Source organism: Salmo salar, chromosome ssa02, assembly GCF_905237065.1.
Source record: "Salmo salar chromosome ssa02, Ssal_v3.1, whole genome shotgun sequence".
NCBI lineage: Eukaryota > Metazoa > Chordata > Actinopteri > Salmoniformes > Salmonidae > Salmo > Salmo salar.
In genome coordinates this window covers 24,671,513-24,691,209 of record NC_059443.1, presented here as the reverse complement: position 1 = coordinate 24,691,209, position 19,697 = coordinate 24,671,513, and the positions used below count along the sequence as shown (strand labels likewise).

Here is a 19,697-nt window from a genome sequence, read left to right as displayed (position 1 = left end):
TTAGAGGAAGCAGGAAGGCACTATGGTCAGTGTTTATCTCATTTTAAACACACTGATAGAAATCTTAGTATAACAGAATCTAACATTTAACCAAAGTGTTGTAATCCATAATTCCAGTGTTGCATTTTGAAACGTTAATAAATGATGCACTTGAAGCAGGTAGGTCTGTAATTATATAGGTCTACATCCTCGAGACAGTTGGATTGTGCAAATGCGCACAGCAAAGAGCTCGGTTGAAGAAAAGACTACAAATATTGTCACATGGTAAGAAGGCCCGGAAATAATTTGTCTGTCAAATCCGGCGAACATGATAACAGTAGTAGGCTGGCGTAAATGTGGCTGGCGTAAGAACACAACAGTTTGCAATAGATATCCCCTTCGTTCTCGATCGGAAAACGGTTCGGTTACGTACCGCAAATTCCTTTCTCTTGCTTCGAGCAATGTAGGCTGATGAAACGGAACAGACGGCAAAAACTTCGTATAACTACACCATTATTCTACATGGACAAAGACAAGTTAGCTGTGAACGTAAGTATATAGGCCTGTCAATGAAATGCATATTTTGAAGAAGTGAGAATATTATTGTGTAGCCTATTTGTATCCACAATAAAAAAGGAACCAAAAAGCAGCTTGGATTAAAATTGTAATTATTGTAAAAAATATATATATAATACAGTTTAAATATTTGTTAAACTAATGTTAAAACTATTGCTAATCTGTATGTAAATCACAAATTAAATATGATTTTGTAGTATAAGCAATCACATTGCTATTTCCAATTGACACCTATCCTCCCTCTTCATTTCCCCCACCCAGCATGACCCATGCTCCTGGTTGGAGATGCACCAGTTCATTGGAGACCTGATGGTCTCTGGGGGGGCTCTGGGACTAAAAGACGCCCCACCAGCAGCCCCAGGCCCAGCCCAGCCCAGACAGGTCCAGGCCCAGGGAGAGAGCATTAGAGAGGCCAGAGACGGAGACATCAGTGGACAAGGTGAGTGGAGAACATTGTGGAGTAATAGGAAAGGACAGGGAATACTAAGGAAACAGCTTTTGTTTTCGTAGGTAATGGCTTGTCTGGCTTTATAATAAATGTATTTTCTTGCTTTTGTCTTTTCTCCAACTTGTACACAGCTCAGCACCATACCTGCACTTGCCCTGGCTGCCCCTACTCTTCCTCATCTTCCTCCTTCCAGACCATAAAGCCCAGCAGCACCTACAGCCCTGAGCTCAGTCAGCCCCAGAGTCAGGACAAGGAGACCAGCACCCAGAGCCCCAGCCCAGCCCCTACCACTCTCACTAACCAGGGTACTTCTTCACCAAGCCCCCTGCCCCAAATCCCCACCTTCCCTTGTTTCTGCTGCCGCCGGGGCTTCCAGACCTGCACCCAGCTACTGCACCACCAACAGGGGGCAGCAGACTTTCCCTTCTCCCAGACGCTCACCCACTACCACCACCACTGCCCCCTTACCAGCTGCCTGCCCCACCACCACTCCCACCCTGGCCTGGCCCCTGGCACCTTCCCCTGCCTGTCCTGCCAGCATTCCTTCCCCTCCTGCGACCAGCTCTTCCGCGACCAGCAGGGCCACACACCCCCCCAGAACCATGTTGGAGGGGTGACCACAGTGTCCCCCACCCTACACCCATGCATGCACTGTACAGCCTCCTTCCCCCGACCCTCTCAGCTGCTACAGCACCAGCGCACCCAGCACGCTCACAAGGCCGGCGGCTTCCTGTGCACCGAGTGCGGGCGCGCCTTCAACTCCCACTCCAACCTCCGCATCCACCTCAACGTACACACCGGCGCCCGGCCCTACTCATGCCCTGACTGCGGAAAGAGCTTCAGCCAGTCGGGAGCATTGAAGATCCACCGGCGCATCCACACCGGGGAGAGACCCTATGCCTGCACCTACTGTGGGAGGGGCTTCCCCCACTTGGCCGGGGTCCGGGCCCACCAAAGGACCCACACAGGTGAGAAGCCCTACCGCTGCACCCAGTGTGAGAAGTGCTTCACCCAGTCAGGGGCACTGAAGATCCACACAAGGATCCACACCGGGGAACGGCCGTTTGTGTGCAGCCTCTGTGGGAAGGGCTTCTCCAACCGCTCCGGCATCCGCTTCCACCAGCGCACTGTCCATGGGATGGTGTCGGATATGGGCGGGGGTGGAGGAGCCGGTGGGTCCCATAGGGGGAGACAGAGTCTAGGCAGCTCAGCTGCTGTGGGACGCCCCAGTGCCAATCCAAACAGGATACGCAACAACCCCCATACTGACGTGAGCTCCAGCATTACTCCTGCCACGACCAAAATCCTTCCCCCTGGGTCTCTCCTTGCTCCTCCAGGGTCAGGTCCGACTGTAACCTCAGACAAAGAGCCCCAGTTCCAGTCTAGCAGTGTGAAGATCCCCTCCAGGAGAGCAGAACCAGGCAGTAGCAGAGAAGGGAGGGCTCAGCTATACACCTGTGAGGACTGTGGGCTGCTTTTTGGGGACGCTCCCTCCAGAAACCGACACCAAACTGTGGTGCACTACTCTACAGAAGGGGTAGAGGAGGAGGGCCTGGGGGACACTGGGGGGGAGGGGTGAGAGAGAGAGAGAGAGGGGGAAGAGGGAGAGATGGAAGCTTGATGCAGTACATTGTTGGATCAAAGGCTAAGGGAGAGGTGGGGGAAAAATGGAGAGGTGAGAAGAGGCAGAAAGCTTGAGACTCATCAAGGAAAATAAATATGTAAAGGCATGGGGGTGAAGGGAGGTGAGAAGATAAAGTTAATTCCACAGTGAAAAATAAACTGTCTCTGTCAATGGGATATATTACTTATTTGAGATTGAATTTCCACTTTAAAAGATGCACAAATTTTCAAATTTTGGGAGTCCAATTTTCTGTTTGTCTAAAAGCCAAGTACCATGATTAGGCTACTAAAGATGATTATTTGAGAGCTTTTCATTATTTTTGTATTTATTTTACTGGTTTGGCAAAATCCACAGATAACATAATCTCAAATGTATGACACTGTAAGACATTGTCCCATAGGGCGGCACACAATTGGCCCAGCGTCGTCCGGGTTAGGGGAGGGTTTGGCCGTCATTGTAAATAAGAATTTGTTCTTAACTGACTTGCCTAGTTAAATAAAAAGTAAGTGAAGAGGTGAAGATATGTTGTATTTAGCATCATTATGTAATTTATATTTTGTAATAGAATCTGATATTGTAGGCCGGTATAAACTTGTGTATATCAGTTTATCTATCTATTTAGCTCATTGTGCCTTTGATCTCAGATTAGATCATTCATGTACATAAAAAAGACATATATTTGCATAAACCACACTGTACTAAACTTCATGACCACTGATATGTTAAAGTGGTTTAGTGATTTTATTGAGGATCAATATCTTCACTGTTGGAAGATTTTTTTTATCAGGATCATTTCACGGGAGACACATGGTTTGTTGACCTGTTTTCTATTGCTTCAGATCTCCACCTAGTGGACATTTAGAAGCATAGCAGCAGAAACACAGGCACTGAAGCTAGTCTGTCTAGGCTACAGGTGTCAAACTCATTCCACGAAGGTCCGAGTGTCTGTGGGTTTTAGCTGCTCCCTTGTCCTTGATTTATGAATTAAGGTCACTAATTAGTAAGGAACTCCCCACACATGGTTATCTCAGGCTTAATTGAAAGGAAAAACCTAAAACCTGCAGACACTAGGCCCTCCATGGAATGAGTTTGACTCCCCTTCTCTAGATCAGTGGTTCCCAATCAGTGGTACTAGGACCCCTGGGGGTACTTGAGAAGACTCGTGACCATAGGCCTACTGGTAACATGCACATGAGGGGGCACTTCAGCAGTGGAGGCTGTTGAGGGGAGGACGGCTCATAATAATGGCCGGGACGGAGTAAATGGAATGGCGTCAAACACATGAAAATAATTTGTTTGATGTATTTGATACCATTCCGCTCCAGCCATTATCATGAGCGTATCCCCCCAAATGAAGGTGCCACCAACCTCCTGTGCTTCAGGGGTAGTCTGGGCAGAGAACAATTCAGTTGGTGGACCAGTTACTGAAAAAGGTTGGGAACCACTGATCTACACATCTGTGTTTCCTTCCACCATTTTGAAATGCTACTGTTGCCCAGGGTCTTTCTGTTCAGACACTGAAACTATTGAAACTTCTGTTTGGCCAACTTCCCTTCTTTGGTATTCTGTAGCCTCTAGGGCAGTTCAAAAGGCTGATTGAGTACCTTTTTACTGGAGATTGTGTTGATTTTCTATTTTCTATGATTGTGTATTGATGTGAATATTTGTGTATATTGATGTATATAGTGTGTATGTATACAGGGCTCATCTGTAAAAGAGACCATGGTGTCAGCATGACTCCCTGTCAAAATACATTTTATATATCCATCTGTTTTTCCACATAGACCTGTTTTCACTAAATGATTGCCTCAGTCATTCAGGGTTTTTCAAAAACAACATCTATAGGGCCTTATGTAATGATGATTTCACTCCAGCCTCTTTGACCCAAGATGTGCTTCTGAGTGTCTCAGATGTTTACTAACTGTTATAAACTGGTATAAACTGGTATAAACTGATACTAAAACCACGGTCAGCTGGGATTCCCAACAACAGGCAAGGCTTGTATAAGATCTCCCAGATAATTGTATCAAACATATAGCATGACAAGCCACTAGTGATGACACGACAGAAATGGAAGAATTGGTTTGCCAGAAAGAGAAAAAAGGACATGCATATGAGACGGGCGTTCTTGGAGTTTGACTAATCAAAATGTGTCCATGAAAAGGCTATGTTTCAAGTGTGTTAACTCGTCCCCGAAACTCTACATCAGCATTTCGCAGTAACTATTGGAAAGAGATGATTTTGTTCTCGGTTTTGCAAGTGTTTATTTGGTCGCGCTGAAACGATCTCAAGTGCTGCGTAAAATCAGGCGACGCAGAACAGTCCACATGGGTAACAAAACGGCACCCCCATGATTAAAGAGCGTCCTTCCACTTGTCATATGTAATTAAGTGTACACGGAACCATTTTCGGGCTCCCCTGAAGTATGGACAGGTTTGGTTAAGGACAGGTAATTGACTTCTAGATGGCGAAAGCTCTCGTGTGTGACAAAAGAGCGCTTTGTGATAGCAGTACGTCTCTCCAACCATGGTCCTGGTGAGCTACGGTCCTGAGCGAAACACTACAGGAGAGTAGCTCTACAGCAACAGGGTTGCAGAGCCATGAATGACACGATCAGTGCTATCCGGGATCTTTGGGACATCCCTACCCCATTAAAGTAGAATTTTAAAATGTTAGGTAAGTGCTATTGTTGTGGTTAGGGTAGGGACTTTCCAATGAACTCGTATAGCACTGACCTGCGTGAAACTGTACACCTACATCCTGAGCGCACGGAGACAAGTGACGCATTAACGAGTGATTGGAGCGTATACTCCAATTGTTATCAATATACACACGTCTTGTTTTTACTTAATATATACAACAGTGGAGAACAGTAATTTAAAACCAAACAGAAATAAACACCTTCGGCACGTGTAAGTAAAGGGGGGTGTGTGTGTGTATATATATAAAGCTTGTTTCCAAACTTTGAAGGAAAGACAACACTGGAAGCAAGCCACGCCTCCCCCAGTATCAATAAGTACAGTTCCAGACGTTTCTTTCGACAGTCAGGCGGATTTGCAGTATTTGGATACAGACACTGAGTGGGAATATTCATCAATACCCAGAATCCAATAACAAACATGAGAGGTTTTATACTCTTTGCGATTTTAGTAATTGCACATGCTCACAGCAGTATTGGTAAATATCATTTTATTTACTTTAACTGAGTGAATTTCATTTTATTCTACTCTCTTTACACTTACATTTTATGTAGTCTTATTTGTTTTGATTCAACTGCAAATGTGAACTCTGTTCAGCATTGTTCTTCAAATTTGTTTACTTGACAACAGTGGTGTAAAGTACTTAAGTAAAAATACTTTAAAGGACTACTTAAGTCGTTTTTGGAGTATCTGTACTTTACTTCACTATTTATATTTCGGACAATTTTTACTCCACTACATTCCTAAATAAAATGATGTACTTTTTACTCCATACATTTTCGCTGACACCCAAAACTACTTTAAATGTTGAATGCTTAACAGGACAGAAACTGTCCAATTCACTCACTTATCAAGAGAACTCTGGCGGACTTACTACACACAAATGCATATTTTATGATGTTGGAGTGTTTTACTTTGACTTTTGATACTTAAGTATATTTTAGCAATTCCATTTACTTTTGATACTGAAGTAGATTTAAAACCAAATACTTTTAGACTTTTACTTAAGTAGTATTTTACTGGGTGACTTTCACTTTTACTTGAGTCATTTTTTTTATGAAGGTGTCTTTACTTTTACGCAAGTATGACAATTGGGTACTTTTTCCACCACTGCTTGAAAAGATATTGTAGGACAGCTGTGTTGGCATCACATAAGGGCTTATACTCAGATTTAACTTGCACTCATTATCTCATTGCCTGCACATGGTGTATTATCATGGTTGGTATATTATGGGAAAGAGATTATTTTGTTTTCGGTTTTGCAAGTGTTTATTTGGTCGCGCTGAAACGATCTCAAGTGCTGCGTAAAATCAGGCCACGCAGATGTGTGTGTGTGTGTATATATATATATATATATATATATATATATATATATTTTTTTTTTTTTTATCAGAGAGTCTCCAAGGTAAATCAAATCCCTTGGAGTTGGATAGAGGTGCAGAGATTCATTTGATTTGTCACACTTTCAATTTCGTATTCAGATAAATTGGCTTTTCAGGGGAGTTCCGCTCTCAATTAATAATTGAAACGATTACACAGGCACAAACAGAGACGATACAAATATATATGGAGACTCAACGCTTGTGGAGAAAAGCAATTTAAGTCACTGTTTTTTTTTTTTGTCACTATCTAAAAACATGTTTCCAATTGCTTTTCTTCAACATTAACCATGGTGTGGATCGATAATGCCACAGTCATCCCCGTGAAATGGTGTGCTTTCAACGTGTTGTTCAGCTCCTCTGACAAGTAATGCAAGTGCGTGGTTGGTCTGTGTTTTTGCACTAAAACGCTTTGTCCAGCAGGGGACCTCCTACTAACCTTTTATTACCAGCATCTCCTAGTCAAGTTGACAAACCTGTTGTTCATATGACTGTATTTGGCTAAATGCCAGTCCGGTCTGAGTCAGACAAAGAGAAGGAAAAGGAAGAGCTTGAATAAAAATAAAACAATGTATTTGTCACTCAAACAGTAAGCTGCTGCAACAGCCCAGTCTAATGCCCTATATGTGGCCTGATTGTTAGGTGCACCAGCCCATCCACTGAAGTGTATCAAAATACTTCTCAACAAAAACCCCACTGGAATGACTATAGCAGTCGGTGGGCTAAACAGTAATCTTATCTACTACCAGCCATGGGATGAGATTAGCTAAACAATAAACTAGCATCGACAAATAAAGTGTACGATGATGGTGTTGATTTGGTCCCTGTTGTCTTCCTCTGTCCTGTCTAGCGACTCTGGTCATAAAGGGACCAGACAAGCCTGTTCTGGAGAACGATGAAGTCACCCTGGAATGTCTGCTTTCCGACTCGGAGCTCAACACCAGCCAAGTCCACTTTGAGAAGTTTTCCAAGGTCAGGACACAGGCTACATCTACCTCTGACTTTACTTCTAATTGGGTTATATGACTGCCGATTCTGACTTCTAATTGGGTTATATGACTGCCGATTCTGACTTCTAATTGGGTTATATGACTGCCGATTCTGACTTTACTTCTAATTGGGTTATATGACTGCCGATTCTGACTTTACTTCTAATTGGGTTATATGACTGCCGATTCTGACTTTACTTCTAATTGGGTTATATGACTGCCGATTCTGACTTTACTTCTAATTGGGTTATATGACTGCCGATTCTGACTTCTAATTGGGTTATATGACTGCCGATTCTGACTTCTAATTGGGTTATATGACTGCCGATTCTGACTTTACTTCTAATTGGGTTATATGACTGCCGATTCTGACTTCTAATTGGGTTATATGACTGCCGATTCTGACTTTACTTCTAATTGGGTTATATGACTGCCGATTCTGACTTCTAATTGGGTTATATGACTGCCGATTCTGACTTTACTTCTAATTGGGTTATATGACTGCCGATTCTGACTTCTAATTGGGTTATATGACTGCCAATTCTGTTGCTGTACTATGTGAAGTAAAGCGCGTTGAGGCGCTGCACTTATCAAACCGTGACTTGAACTCGACTTCAGTTAGTGCAGTATGTTTAATTATGTCAACAGGGCTCAGCTTTAACATTTTTATTGTATATAAAATGACCAATGTGCGCAGACCAAGAAGGTAATAATTCTCACTACTACTCATATCACTGTGCCAGTCCCGCATATGACTGCTGTTTGCAGATGAGGTAAATCTGTTTCTCTCTCTCTGTTCTTCTCTCTCCTACTCTCCATCAGTACATGAATAAGTGGTATCGGCTGGAGGAGGAGCCCATATACCGCCGATGTATCCCCGGTGTTATCTTGAGGCGTGAGGCGAGCCAACTGCTTCTGTCCATCCGCAGCATCCATAGCTACTTCCACCAGGGACTCTACCGCTGTGTCGCAGACAACGCCACGGCACCCGACAACTCCTCCCAGCCCCTGGCTATCACCATCAACTGTGAGTATGGGGTGGGCTATATAGTCACATGCACGTCTGTAACAGCTGTTAGACAAATAAGTCAGCACCGCAGGAAAGACCAAACCTCCTGGAAAGCTGCTGGGTATGCAGGCTTTTAGTACAACCCTGCTTTAATACACCTGATTTGTATCAGCTGCTCCCCAGAACCTTGATTAGCTGAATCCGGAGGGTAAGTGTAGTGCTAGAACAAACCCCTGCACACCCAGTAGTAGCTCTCCAGGAGGAGTGCCTGCTATCCACTCCACCGTACAGTAGATCTATTCTCCTCGTTGTTTTCAAAAACAATGTTCCAGAAACGGAAATTCACAGCGGATAGATAGAAATACAAAGCAACCAGAAGAAGAGACATATTGTACTGTACAAGGCACATGAAAGGGTGGTCATAGCATGAGGCCTATTTTCCCTTCCGCTACAGGGGCGATCAAATCGTCCGTCATGTCTTTTGATAGGCTTCTTTGCCTGTGGAGCAATCGATAATGGGGAATTATATGTGTGGACAGAAGGAGAGAACCCAAGGCACATGGAGACGGTTCCGTTGACGTAGAGCGGGAGAAAATGAACCGTCACACTCCACAGTGCACCATTGTGAGGACTTAGGAAGATGAAGGCAATTACCATTATCTGATTGTTCCCTCCTCATGGGCAATTTGTAGAGGATTTGAGGCACGATACTGCAGTATACTCAGGGATATGGCTCTGTTGACTGATGTCTATGCATGCTTGTACACTGTGCACAGCTGCACACACACACTCAAACCTCTTAAAACCATCACGCATGCATTCTTCTTGATTTCTGCCTGAACCTGCTGTGTTTCTGGTCCCCTGTTCAGACATGCGTGAGCTGTCTGTGTACGATGTGTCCTCCTCCAGCCGGAAGTTCATCAAGGAAAACCTGCTTGTGAAACTCGGCGACGACATGGAGGTGGAGTGCTCCACCACAGCCTCCGAGGCACCACAATACTTCTGGCAGAAATATGTGAGTTTGGGTCTGTCAGGATCTGGTCTTCTACCGCTCGATCTCTCACTCTCTGTCCCACTCCTCTTTCTCTCAGCACCATAAGAGGTGCTCAGTATTCATTGGTATTCCCTGGTTTGGACCCTCCTCTTTCTGGAGAGCAGCTTGCCCACTTACAGAGGATTAATAGTTTAATGAGGTCTAGACAGGACATTCAACCTGAAAGCCAATCTGTTGATAGAATCCTAATGATTTTTCAATGTTCAGTTAACCATTGTTGAATTATTCAATTTGCTGTTACCAAAGCCACAAACCAAATACCCAGGGGAATTAAGACCTCTCAATGCTAAATGTCAAACTCCGACTCAAACTCAAAGTCCTTGGTGAATTGATTTGCTGCTCCCTAGTGGTAAAATAAGGTGTCACTACTTCAGCACATTGTGGACCACTATTTCAGACCTGATACAATTTCACACCTTTAAAATCAAGTTAGTCCTCATTTTAATACATTTTTCTGAATTTGAATGTCTTTAGAAAGAATACCCCTCCACCCTCCAATATCCGTCGCTGGGAATGTCCTCCATCTAACTTTTGAGCCGGTCTGTCCACACATTCATAACTATTTGCATAACTGTTTCTACATTTGGATTTGGGGTAGAAAGTATTCAAGGATGGGAATGGGAGGAATTATAGGGGCAGAGAAACAAACAGTATGAGCCATTTGATGGGCAGCTGCTGACTGACTGCACAGTCCCGGTCTCCAGTAATGTCCATAGGAGGCAGGCAAGAGACTGGATGTGTCTGAGCTAGTGGATTTACATACAGAATGCTGTTTTGGCCAAACCTGGCCTTTCCTGGAAATCCTCTTAATTCAGCCCTTCATTTAAATTTAAATTGACTTTCTTGGCAGGAAACGTGAGATCCCAGGAGCCAAGTCATTTGCAAGGTGTAATGTCTTTTTTTTGGTTTGTTTCTATTCTGTTTCTCCTATTATTTCTCCCCTACTGTGTCTAACTCTCCCTCATAATAATAGCGCAGCAGCTAGTTCTGTGTCCACAGTGCCTCCCGTTTTCTCATTATGTGTTGTTAACAGTGTTGCCGTGCTATTCTTTGCTGATTGCCTCATCTAGGTCAGTGAATGGGGTTTATGTGGAATTTATTCAATTTGTTCAGGTAAATACACTTTGTCTGGGAGTTTATTGCTTCTCTCACAGAGACACGCATACTGTAACTCCACTGAGAAACGTTTTCTTGACTCGTTCGCTCGCTTTCTCCTCCATTCGCACCCCCCCTCTCTCTCCCCTCTCTCACCCACCATCCTTCCCTCTATCAGGGAGAGGATTGGATCGTGCCCTCCTCCAAGCTGAGGCTGAAGAATGTGAGGATGGAGGATGGTGGAGACTACACCTGCATGGCTAAGCACCCCACCCTGTCCAGCCTGAAGAGGAGCAGCACCATCTCCATAACTGTGCTGCCAGGTAGGTGGGGGGTCAGGGGTTAGGAAGGGGGGGACTACGGGGGTCAGGGGTTATGAAGAGGGACAGTAAGTGTAGGGGTTAGCAAGCAGGAAGGAGAGGAGTACAGATGTTAGGGCCAAGGCACATATGGGGAGGAGGAGCTCCCATGACGGCGAGGGTCTTACGGCAATGTGATGGAGGGAACTGGCCACTGCAGAGAACGTCTCTTAGGACACTAAAGATGTCACTGAAGAAGAGGACTCACTACGTTACAGCTAATCCAATTTATCATACTGATCATTGTTCATTTTTATCAGCGACCTGCGAGATGATTACGCTGCATTAACAGTCACAGGTTTTTCCACACGATCATATCGCCAATATAGAATAAATTATAATCCTTGCGATTACAATCGTTTCAATTATCTAGCCTCCAAGTCAGTTACACCAATCAAACTGGATGGATGTCAATTATGACAGTATAGACACTGCTTCAGTATGAAGTGGAAGTGAACAATCAATTGCACTTCATTTTACACTATTTTTAATCAATCAAATGTACTTAATACAGCCCTTTTTACATCAGCACTTGTCAGTGCTTTACAGATACCCAGCCTAAAACCGTAGAGAGCAAGCTATGCAGATGAAGCAGCACAGAGGCTAGGAAAAACTCCCTAAAAAGCAGGAACCTAGGAAGAAACCTAGAGAGGAACCAGGCTCTTCTGGCTGTACCGGGTGGAGATACATGTGGCCATTAAGGCCAGATCGTTTTTCAAGATATTTGAATGTTCATAGATGACCAGCAGGGTCAGATTATAACCATCTTATCCAGAAGAGTTGGATACACTACAACATGGACAGTATGGAGCTAGGCTAACAAAATAAACTGTCTGTGAATCAACTGGTATTAAAGCCTATAGTGTGTCTGACTCTCCGGCCTGCAGCCACCAACAGCCGTCTCAACCAAGCCTGGTACAACTCCACCAACCTGGTGTTGATGACCTCCGTGGCGGGGGCGGTTCTCCTGGTGCTCATCCTGTCTATCACCGTCTTCCTGGTCCGCAGAGCCAAGCAGGCCAAGAGCACTAAGGGACCCATGTGAGTGCTGAGCTCTGTTGCACAGTCCCCTCCTCACCTCTCTCTGTGTGTGTGTGTGGTGCCCCCTCCTTTCTTTTATCTCCTTCCCCTCTTCCATTTATCCCAGGTTATAGCCAGGCCAATATATTATATCTATTGTCTTATATTTCACTCTGACTCTTACGATGGTACCAAGGCTAAGGTGGATTTACAGTGTGTGTGTTAGTGGTCTTGTAGGCCGCTTCGTCCCAGTGATGGTGACCAGCTCGACCCAGTCTCTGACTTCCTCCCTGATCTCTTCCCTGCCCACATGAACAAATACTACAGTTTCCTATAAAATACTACAGTACTTACTGTAGAATTATGTGGTATACTGTAGAATACTATACCACACACTGTAGTATCCCTAGATCATGTGTAGTACTTACAATAGAATGTTGTAGAATACTATAGTAAATACTACAGTAATGTCTGCAAAAACACTACACTTTTTTAAAACGAAAGTAAATACTACAGTATTTAATTTGCATATACCCTGCCCATTCCCCTATCCCAATTTGTTCCACCTATAAGTAAGACATCTACATGCCAAGTATAGGCCAATATATTGTGTTCCATATAGGATAGAGAAAAGAGCTGACGTTCAGACCCCAGTCCTACCTACTTACAGGTTAGAGAAAAGAGCTGACGTTCAGACCCCAGTCCCACCTACTTACAGGTTAGAGAAAAGAGCTGACGTTCAGACCCCAGTCCCACCTACTTACAGGTTAGAGAAAAGAGCTGACGTTCAGACCCCAGTCCCACCTACTTACAGGTTAGAGAAAAGAGCTGACGTTCAGACCCCAGTCCCACCTACTTACAGGTTAGAGAAAAGAGCTGACGTTCAGACCCCAGTCCCACCTACTTACAGGTTAGAGAAAAGAGCTGACGTTCAGACCCCAGTCCCACCTACTTACAGATTAGAGAAAAGAGCTGACGTTCAGACCCCAGTCCCACCTACTTACAGGTTAGAGAAAAGAGCTGACGTTCAGACCCCAGTCCCACCTACTTACAGGTTAGAGAAAAGAGCTGACGTTCAGACCCCAGTCCCACCTACTTACAGGTTAGAGAAAAGAGCTGACGTTCAGACCCCAGTCCCACCTACTTACAGGTTAGAGAAAAGAGCTGACGTTCAGACCCCAGTCCCACCTACTTACAGGTTAGAGAAAAGAGCTGACGTTCAGACCCCAGTCCCACCTACTTACAGGTTAGAGAAAAGAGCTGACGTTCAGACCCCAGTCCCACCTACTTACAGGTTAGAGAAAAGAGCTGACGTTCAGACCCCAGTCCCACCTACTTACAGGTTAGAGAAAAGAGCTGACGTTCAGACCCCAGTCCCACCTACTTACAGGTTAGAGAAAAGAGCTGACGTTCAGACCCCAGTCCCACCTACTTACAGGTTAGAGAAAAGAGCTGACGTTCAGACCCCAGTCCCACCTACTTACAGGTTAGAGAAAAGAGCTGACGTTCAGACCCCAGTCCCACCTACTTACAGGTTAGAGAAAAGAGCTGACGTTCAGACCCCAGTCCCACCTACTTACAGGTTAGAGAAAAGAGCTGACGTTCAGACCCCAGTCCCATCTACTTACAGGTTAGAGAAAAGAGCTGACGTTCAGACCCCAGTCCCACCTACTTACAGGTTAGAGAAAAGAGCTGACGTTCAGACCCCAGTCCCACCTACTTACAGGTTAGAGAAAAGAGCTGACGTTCAGACCCCAGTCCCACCTACTTACAGGTTAGAGAAAAGAGCTGACGTTCAGACCCCAGTCCCACCTACTTACAGGTTAGAGAAAAGAGCTGACGTTCAGACCCCAGTCCCACCTACTTACAGATTAGAGAAAAGAGCTGACGTTCAGACCCCAGTCCCACCTACTTACAGGTTAGAGAAAAGAGCTGACGTTCAGACCCCAGTCCCACCTACTTACAGGTTAGAGAAAAGAGCTGACGTTCAGACCCCAGTCCCACCTACTTACAGGTTAGAGAAAAGAGCTGACGTTCAGACCCCAGTCCCACCTACTTACAGGTTAGAGAAAAGAGCTGACGTTCAGACCCCAGTCCCACCTACTTACAGGTTAGAGAAAAGAGCTGACGTTCAGACCCCAGTCCCACCTACTTACAGGTTAGAGAAAAGAGCTGACGTTCAGACCCCAGTCCCACCTACTTACAGGTTAGAGAAAAGAGCTGACGTTCAGACCCCAGTCCCACCTACTTACAGGTTAGAGAAAAGAGCTGACGTTCAGACCCCAGTCCCACCTACTTACAGGTTAGAGAAAAGAGCTGACGTTCAGACCCCAGTCCTACCTACTTACAGGTTATGGAAAATGTGCTCTTAGAATTTCTCTAGTAGGTTTCTTCTAAGTGAAAGCCTCCACTTCTATGTAAAAGATAATAAAACAAACACTATAGTGGACACTACAGTAATGTCTGCAAAAACACTACAGTAAATACCACATTATACTACGATACACAAAAACACTACATTAATTACTGTAGTATATACTACATGTTTTCTTTTACTACTGTATTTATACTGTAGATAGAGTTAACTGTAGATACTACAGTATACCACACTAAGTACTACAGTATTCACTGTAGTGTTTTGCAGACTGTAGTCCGCAAAATCACTACAATGCTATAGTATTCTTTTCATGTGGGTGTGTTTTCACCAGACTCTTGCAAAACATGTAAAGGATACTGTGGTCATATAGTATGTACTGTTAAAATCATAATACATACACAGTAATCAGACACATTGTGACCCACAACTTCTGTTGATCAACCTCTTATCAGAGTGATTACAACATGAGTACAGTACATGCTTTCTGTAATAGGTATTCTGTCTTATATAATATATGAAAGCTATTGAGGTTAGGTTGCTCTTTACGTCTGTGTGTGTTTGACCTACAGTATATTCTGTAGATCACTGGTTGGCAGTCTATTTGTTCTCTCTTACTTGTCTTTCTCTCCTCTGGGGTTCTCTGGGCAGTACATTTACAAATAATGGTGCAACTCACTCTTTCTCTCCTCCCCCCTCTCTACCTCCAGTGATGACCACTCTCAGAAGAAGCCCATCTACACAGCCAGTGTGGAGTCTCTGGCCTCTACCAGTGGAGACAAACAACCACTGGTGTGACCGCGCCAAGAGATGGAGAGGAGAAGTAGGGGAACAAATGGAGAAAGATGGTGAAAGGGAGTGAGGAATAGTAAGGAGGGAAGATGTCAAGGTGGGAGGAGAGGTGCCTGGGTTATGGATGCAGAGTTGCAGTGAGCCAGGATGCAGAGTAAAATCGAAGCTATTATCAAAGGCTGGCTGCGTGTAAGAGGAGGGAGACAAATGATTGTTTTACTGGGGTGGTTTGCTTCCAGCGGGGTTGGCTGAATTGTTCTTGAACAAAAGGTGTGCAATTTTCTCTTTATTGATCTCGCAACCTGCAAAATTGAGATTCACGTTCTTATCTGAGGCAAGGCGAGGGGGAGGAGTCTTATATACTGTGTGAACCCGATGCAGCTGCAAACATTTTTCTCAAGGAGGTTACCTTGAGTTAAATTGCTCACCACCAGCACTTTTGCAGCCTTGGGCTCACAAAAGGAATGCCTCTTACGTTGCAAATATGTGACTGCTGTATCACAAATGTGCCTTTTCACCTCAATGCTTTTACGTGGTGTGGATTTTTTTTCAAGGAAATGTATAACCTTATGTAGCATACTAGTGGTGACGCACTTCACAGTACACAGACGAGATGTAGACTTGTAGATTATTTTGTATATCTATATTCCAATGACAACTGAAGCACTTTGAAACATTACCCTCGGAGCTATCTATTTGCTGTATTTCCTGTACTTTTAATATTCATGATATAAAGTTGATTTGAGAAATTCTAATAGTAATTCCCCAGTGTCTTTAATCATTGATTTAAATGTAGGACATATCGAGAGGGGGAGGAGTATTGACAATGCTGTGAAAGCTGGATGCTGGTACAAGCTTGGCCACACATACAGTAAATCCAATGGCCTCTTGACCTCCTATCCTCTCTATAACCTCAGTTCCCTCCACTTCCTATCCATTCTGCAAGGCCTTCCTCTACAGCTAACCTTTACTGCACCTCACTCACACCATCTAACCATGAAGAGAGAGCCTGCATATGATATGCCCAGTCAATAACAGAAGACAGACAGACAACCTTGAGGCATCGATAGCCTCACTTAAAACAATGGGTATGTATGTGGTTACACATCGTTCATTCACCACTGCATCCTACAGCACCATTAATAACTCTCCCTCTCTCAGCCAGGCCACAACTTCATTCTTTCATTTTCTCCTCTGTTGCCTTGTAACCTTAACATATTTGCATCACCGCTTATCACTATAACGGCTCTTCTCATAACTATTTATTTAATTAAGCCTGGACTGTCTGATGTTTTATGTGTGCGTGGTTGAAGGTAGGCTGCCGTTAAACCCCAGCATCTCCTTCCCGTTATTAACAATGACACTCCATTAAAGGGTACCGTCCACGCTACAGAGCACAGCGAGGATAATGTTATTAAACTGATTATTCAAGTCTTCACTGCAGCTCCTTCTCCAGCCACCATCTGGCTTTTTACAGGCTATTTGTGTGTCCTAGCTGCTAGGTGTAAAGGCTTTGGTCAAAACTGTGTAGCCAAAAGTCCATAAAACAGTCATGCTTCATCAAAATACCATTTGGAAATTTGAAGTGCTCTTCATTCGAAATGCCAGTGAACAGTGTTTTATTTTGGCCTTTGAGGCATTTATGGGTGAAAAGTGTACGCCTTCATGGATGTTACTGGTTCAACAGGTTGGCCCAAGGACTACTAGACTACAGCGAGGTCAGTCGCATGAGGGCTTTCTGCCTCCATGGTTGTGTTTGGATAGCGCTGGCCCCTAGGCACTAACCTAGAATCAGCTTTCCCTTCTAAGGTCACCAGGTAAAGTTGAGGGCTGCCCTTAGACACTGGCATAGGGTCTGGCTTCTGACCTCATGTCAGTAGCTAAATGACTAGGGTTGGAGTAGGCTTACAAAAAGATGACCAGCTACACTTTTACCTCACATATCATATAGGAATCATTGTTAGGAATCATTGTTATTACCTTACACCAAGTATTTATCATTGTTGATTCTGTTTCCTAAGAATATCCATGCACAATATAGTGATAAGTATACCCATAACCACACATTAGTTATTACATTAGCCTATAGTTGGGTGACAAGCTGATGCTACTATGCTGCGAACTGGAGTGCAACATGTCTCAGCAAGACAGACAGCAGCAGCATACCGGTCTTTGGAAGCCTGTCTCAGTGGACATCTCCATTGGAATGACTAGAGCAGGCCACTCTTGAATAATATAGCAACTAGGGCCCGCTCAAAGACATTGTTTAGAACACATGGTCTCTATTCTGTTAAATTGCATGTATGTATGAATGTATGGGTTGAAATTAAAGTTCGGTTTTCGCTGGAGAGGCAGGTGTTCCCCCATCATTAAAATCCAACAATGCCCCATCTGGTGTGGGGGAGCCGCCGCTGACTCCCGCCAACCGGGGAACAAACACTCCGAGAGAAAGTGACAGGGGAAAATGAAACGGGACGCGAAATGCGGGGGGCGGATATTATCCTAGGCAAAACAACATGATGAAAGCGAACATATCTCGGCGTGGGACAAATAGAAATCAAAAGACAGAAGGAACGGAAGTGTGGTTGAGCGGGAGAAGTACAGAAGGGTAAATCAGTAGCCTACAATCATATCAGGCTACCCATGACTACGGGGCAGAATAATTTATACAGATGGGCCTATTATTGAGACTGAGACAGGCCACTTTTTATGTAGCAATTTTAGAGGAACATTCAGGCTTCGGGCTACAGCATTTCCATCGAGCAATTTTCAAAGCTGAAAATGAGAATGTGCCCTACTTCAAATATATTATAATTTTCAGGCTGAATTAATTAATTAACAAATACATGTTAATTATAGGCCCATGTTCCGAGCTGATCTGACATGCTATGCACTTTCCCCATCCAAAGGTGTCGCCAAACACTTACTTTGAAACATATTCATTCACGTATAATACAATATTTACTGAGGTATATTCAAAAGAAAATACAATTTTCATAATAGGTCCGTTTGGTGCCACGCTTTGACTGGAAAACTCAATTTAGGGTGCAGTGCAACCACAGCATGACGGTAAACTGAGTCTCCGGTGCTTCTTATTCAGCCGTTGTTTGCGCCCCCAAGCTCTGTCTAGAACAAGGATCTGAAACCGCTGGAGAGTTTTGTTGGTTTCATTCCATTAGCGCTATTCCAAGCGGTAATTTGCTAAAATATACCTGTTATTTAGGCTAGTGCTCTCATCTACACTACACTGATGATTTCACTTTACATTTAGAACACAAACAAACACAAGTTTTCTGTTTACTCCTAGGCTACTCCAATATCAAACTAGGTGTAATAAATTCCTTTGATCGACAATAAGTTCTATAGCTTCCATGTATATGGCCATGATAGCACATTTTAATCTTCAGCCTAGTATGTTTTGAATGTTACAATAACATACTGTGTATATATATACATATTTGTAAATGCATCTCATTGAATATCAAACAGTCTTATAATTCTAAACGTTGGCTTAACTATGCATGTTTTGTAAATACCTTTTATTTGGTAGGCTATTAATGTTTGTTATCAACCCTGCCAACCTACATTGATTGATAGTTTGTAGTATGTTTCCTCCCTCTCTCCCCTTGTTTTCTGAACCCACCCTCATCTTGATATACAATCCTCCACCTGCTCCTTGCTTCTTATTGGTCAGAGAACAGTTCCGAGTCCCGCCCTCTGCGCTTACTTTTAAATATATTTACATCTTTAAGTAACCAAGAAAAACTGTCCGAACCACAGTCGTTTAGTCACGTCCACGAGGAAAAAAAGTGGGCGTATGTGTCTAATAGTAAGCACTTTTTTTGTATGTTAAAAGACCCCAGCGAATGTTGTTAAAGAGAACAAGACACACTCCAGGCTTTATTCGCGGGTGAACCTGCGGGTTCACGTCACTTTGATTTCTCCAAGGAAGAGGAATATCAAAAAGATCAGCGGGACTATCAACGATGGCATTTACGGCCGTGTGGAACTACTCCGTTCCCTTGTCTGTCATCACTTTGCTATCTCTTGTGGGGACAGGTAAGAACATTTTCTGTTTGGGAATGATATAAAGAATGGGCTATCTGCTCGTAAAGAAAGACATCATACTTTCTGTAGGGACTTGCCCTGACCTTTTGTTGACTATTCAAGTTGAAAGGAGTGCGTGATAACCTAAACGCTAAATATCCACCGCAGGCTTTTTCGTCCTGTAAATGGGATATTTTGTCAGTGGATAGGACTGCGCGCTGCCTGCCTGGGACAGTGGTGATTGTGTATGTGT

General features: G+C 43.9%; 3 protein-coding genes across 3 annotated transcripts in view; all 3 read left to right on the top strand.

The window, feature by feature from the left end:
- Positions 1 to 91: 91 nt before the first annotated feature.
- On the top strand, positions 92 to 4,364 carry LOC106578229 (zinc finger protein 79). The gene is made up of 3 exons (XM_014156882.2): positions 92 to 528; positions 817 to 994; positions 1,135 to 4,364. The coding sequence occupies exons 1-3, from the start codon at positions 451 to 453 to the stop codon at positions 2,580 to 2,582; spliced, it is 1,704 nt and encodes a 567-aa protein (XP_014012357.1). The 5' UTR covers positions 92 to 450; the 3' UTR covers positions 2,583 to 4,364.
- Positions 4,365 to 5,550: 1,186 nt separating this feature from the next.
- On the top strand, positions 5,551 to 16,152 carry si:ch211-79k12.1 (immunoglobulin domain-containing protein). The gene is made up of 7 exons (XM_014156890.2): positions 5,551 to 5,804; positions 7,556 to 7,677; positions 8,517 to 8,721; positions 9,573 to 9,718; positions 11,031 to 11,175; positions 12,099 to 12,252; positions 15,316 to 16,152. The coding sequence occupies exons 1-7, from the start codon at positions 5,747 to 5,749 to the stop codon at positions 15,401 to 15,403; spliced, it is 918 nt and encodes a 305-aa protein (XP_014012365.1). The 5' UTR covers positions 5,551 to 5,746; the 3' UTR covers positions 15,404 to 16,152.
- Positions 16,153 to 19,145: 2,993 nt separating this feature from the next.
- The window catches only part of LOC106577561 (cell adhesion molecule 4-like), a 171,351-nt gene continuing 170,799 nt past the window's right edge, over positions 19,146 to 19,697 (top strand). Inside the window, exon 1 of the mRNA XM_045713019.1 lies at positions 19,146 to 19,456. Within this exon, the coding sequence (XP_045568975.1) occupies positions 19,384 to 19,456 (73 nt within the window). The 5' untranslated portion in view covers positions 19,146 to 19,383. The remainder of the gene's footprint in view (positions 19,457 to 19,697) is intronic.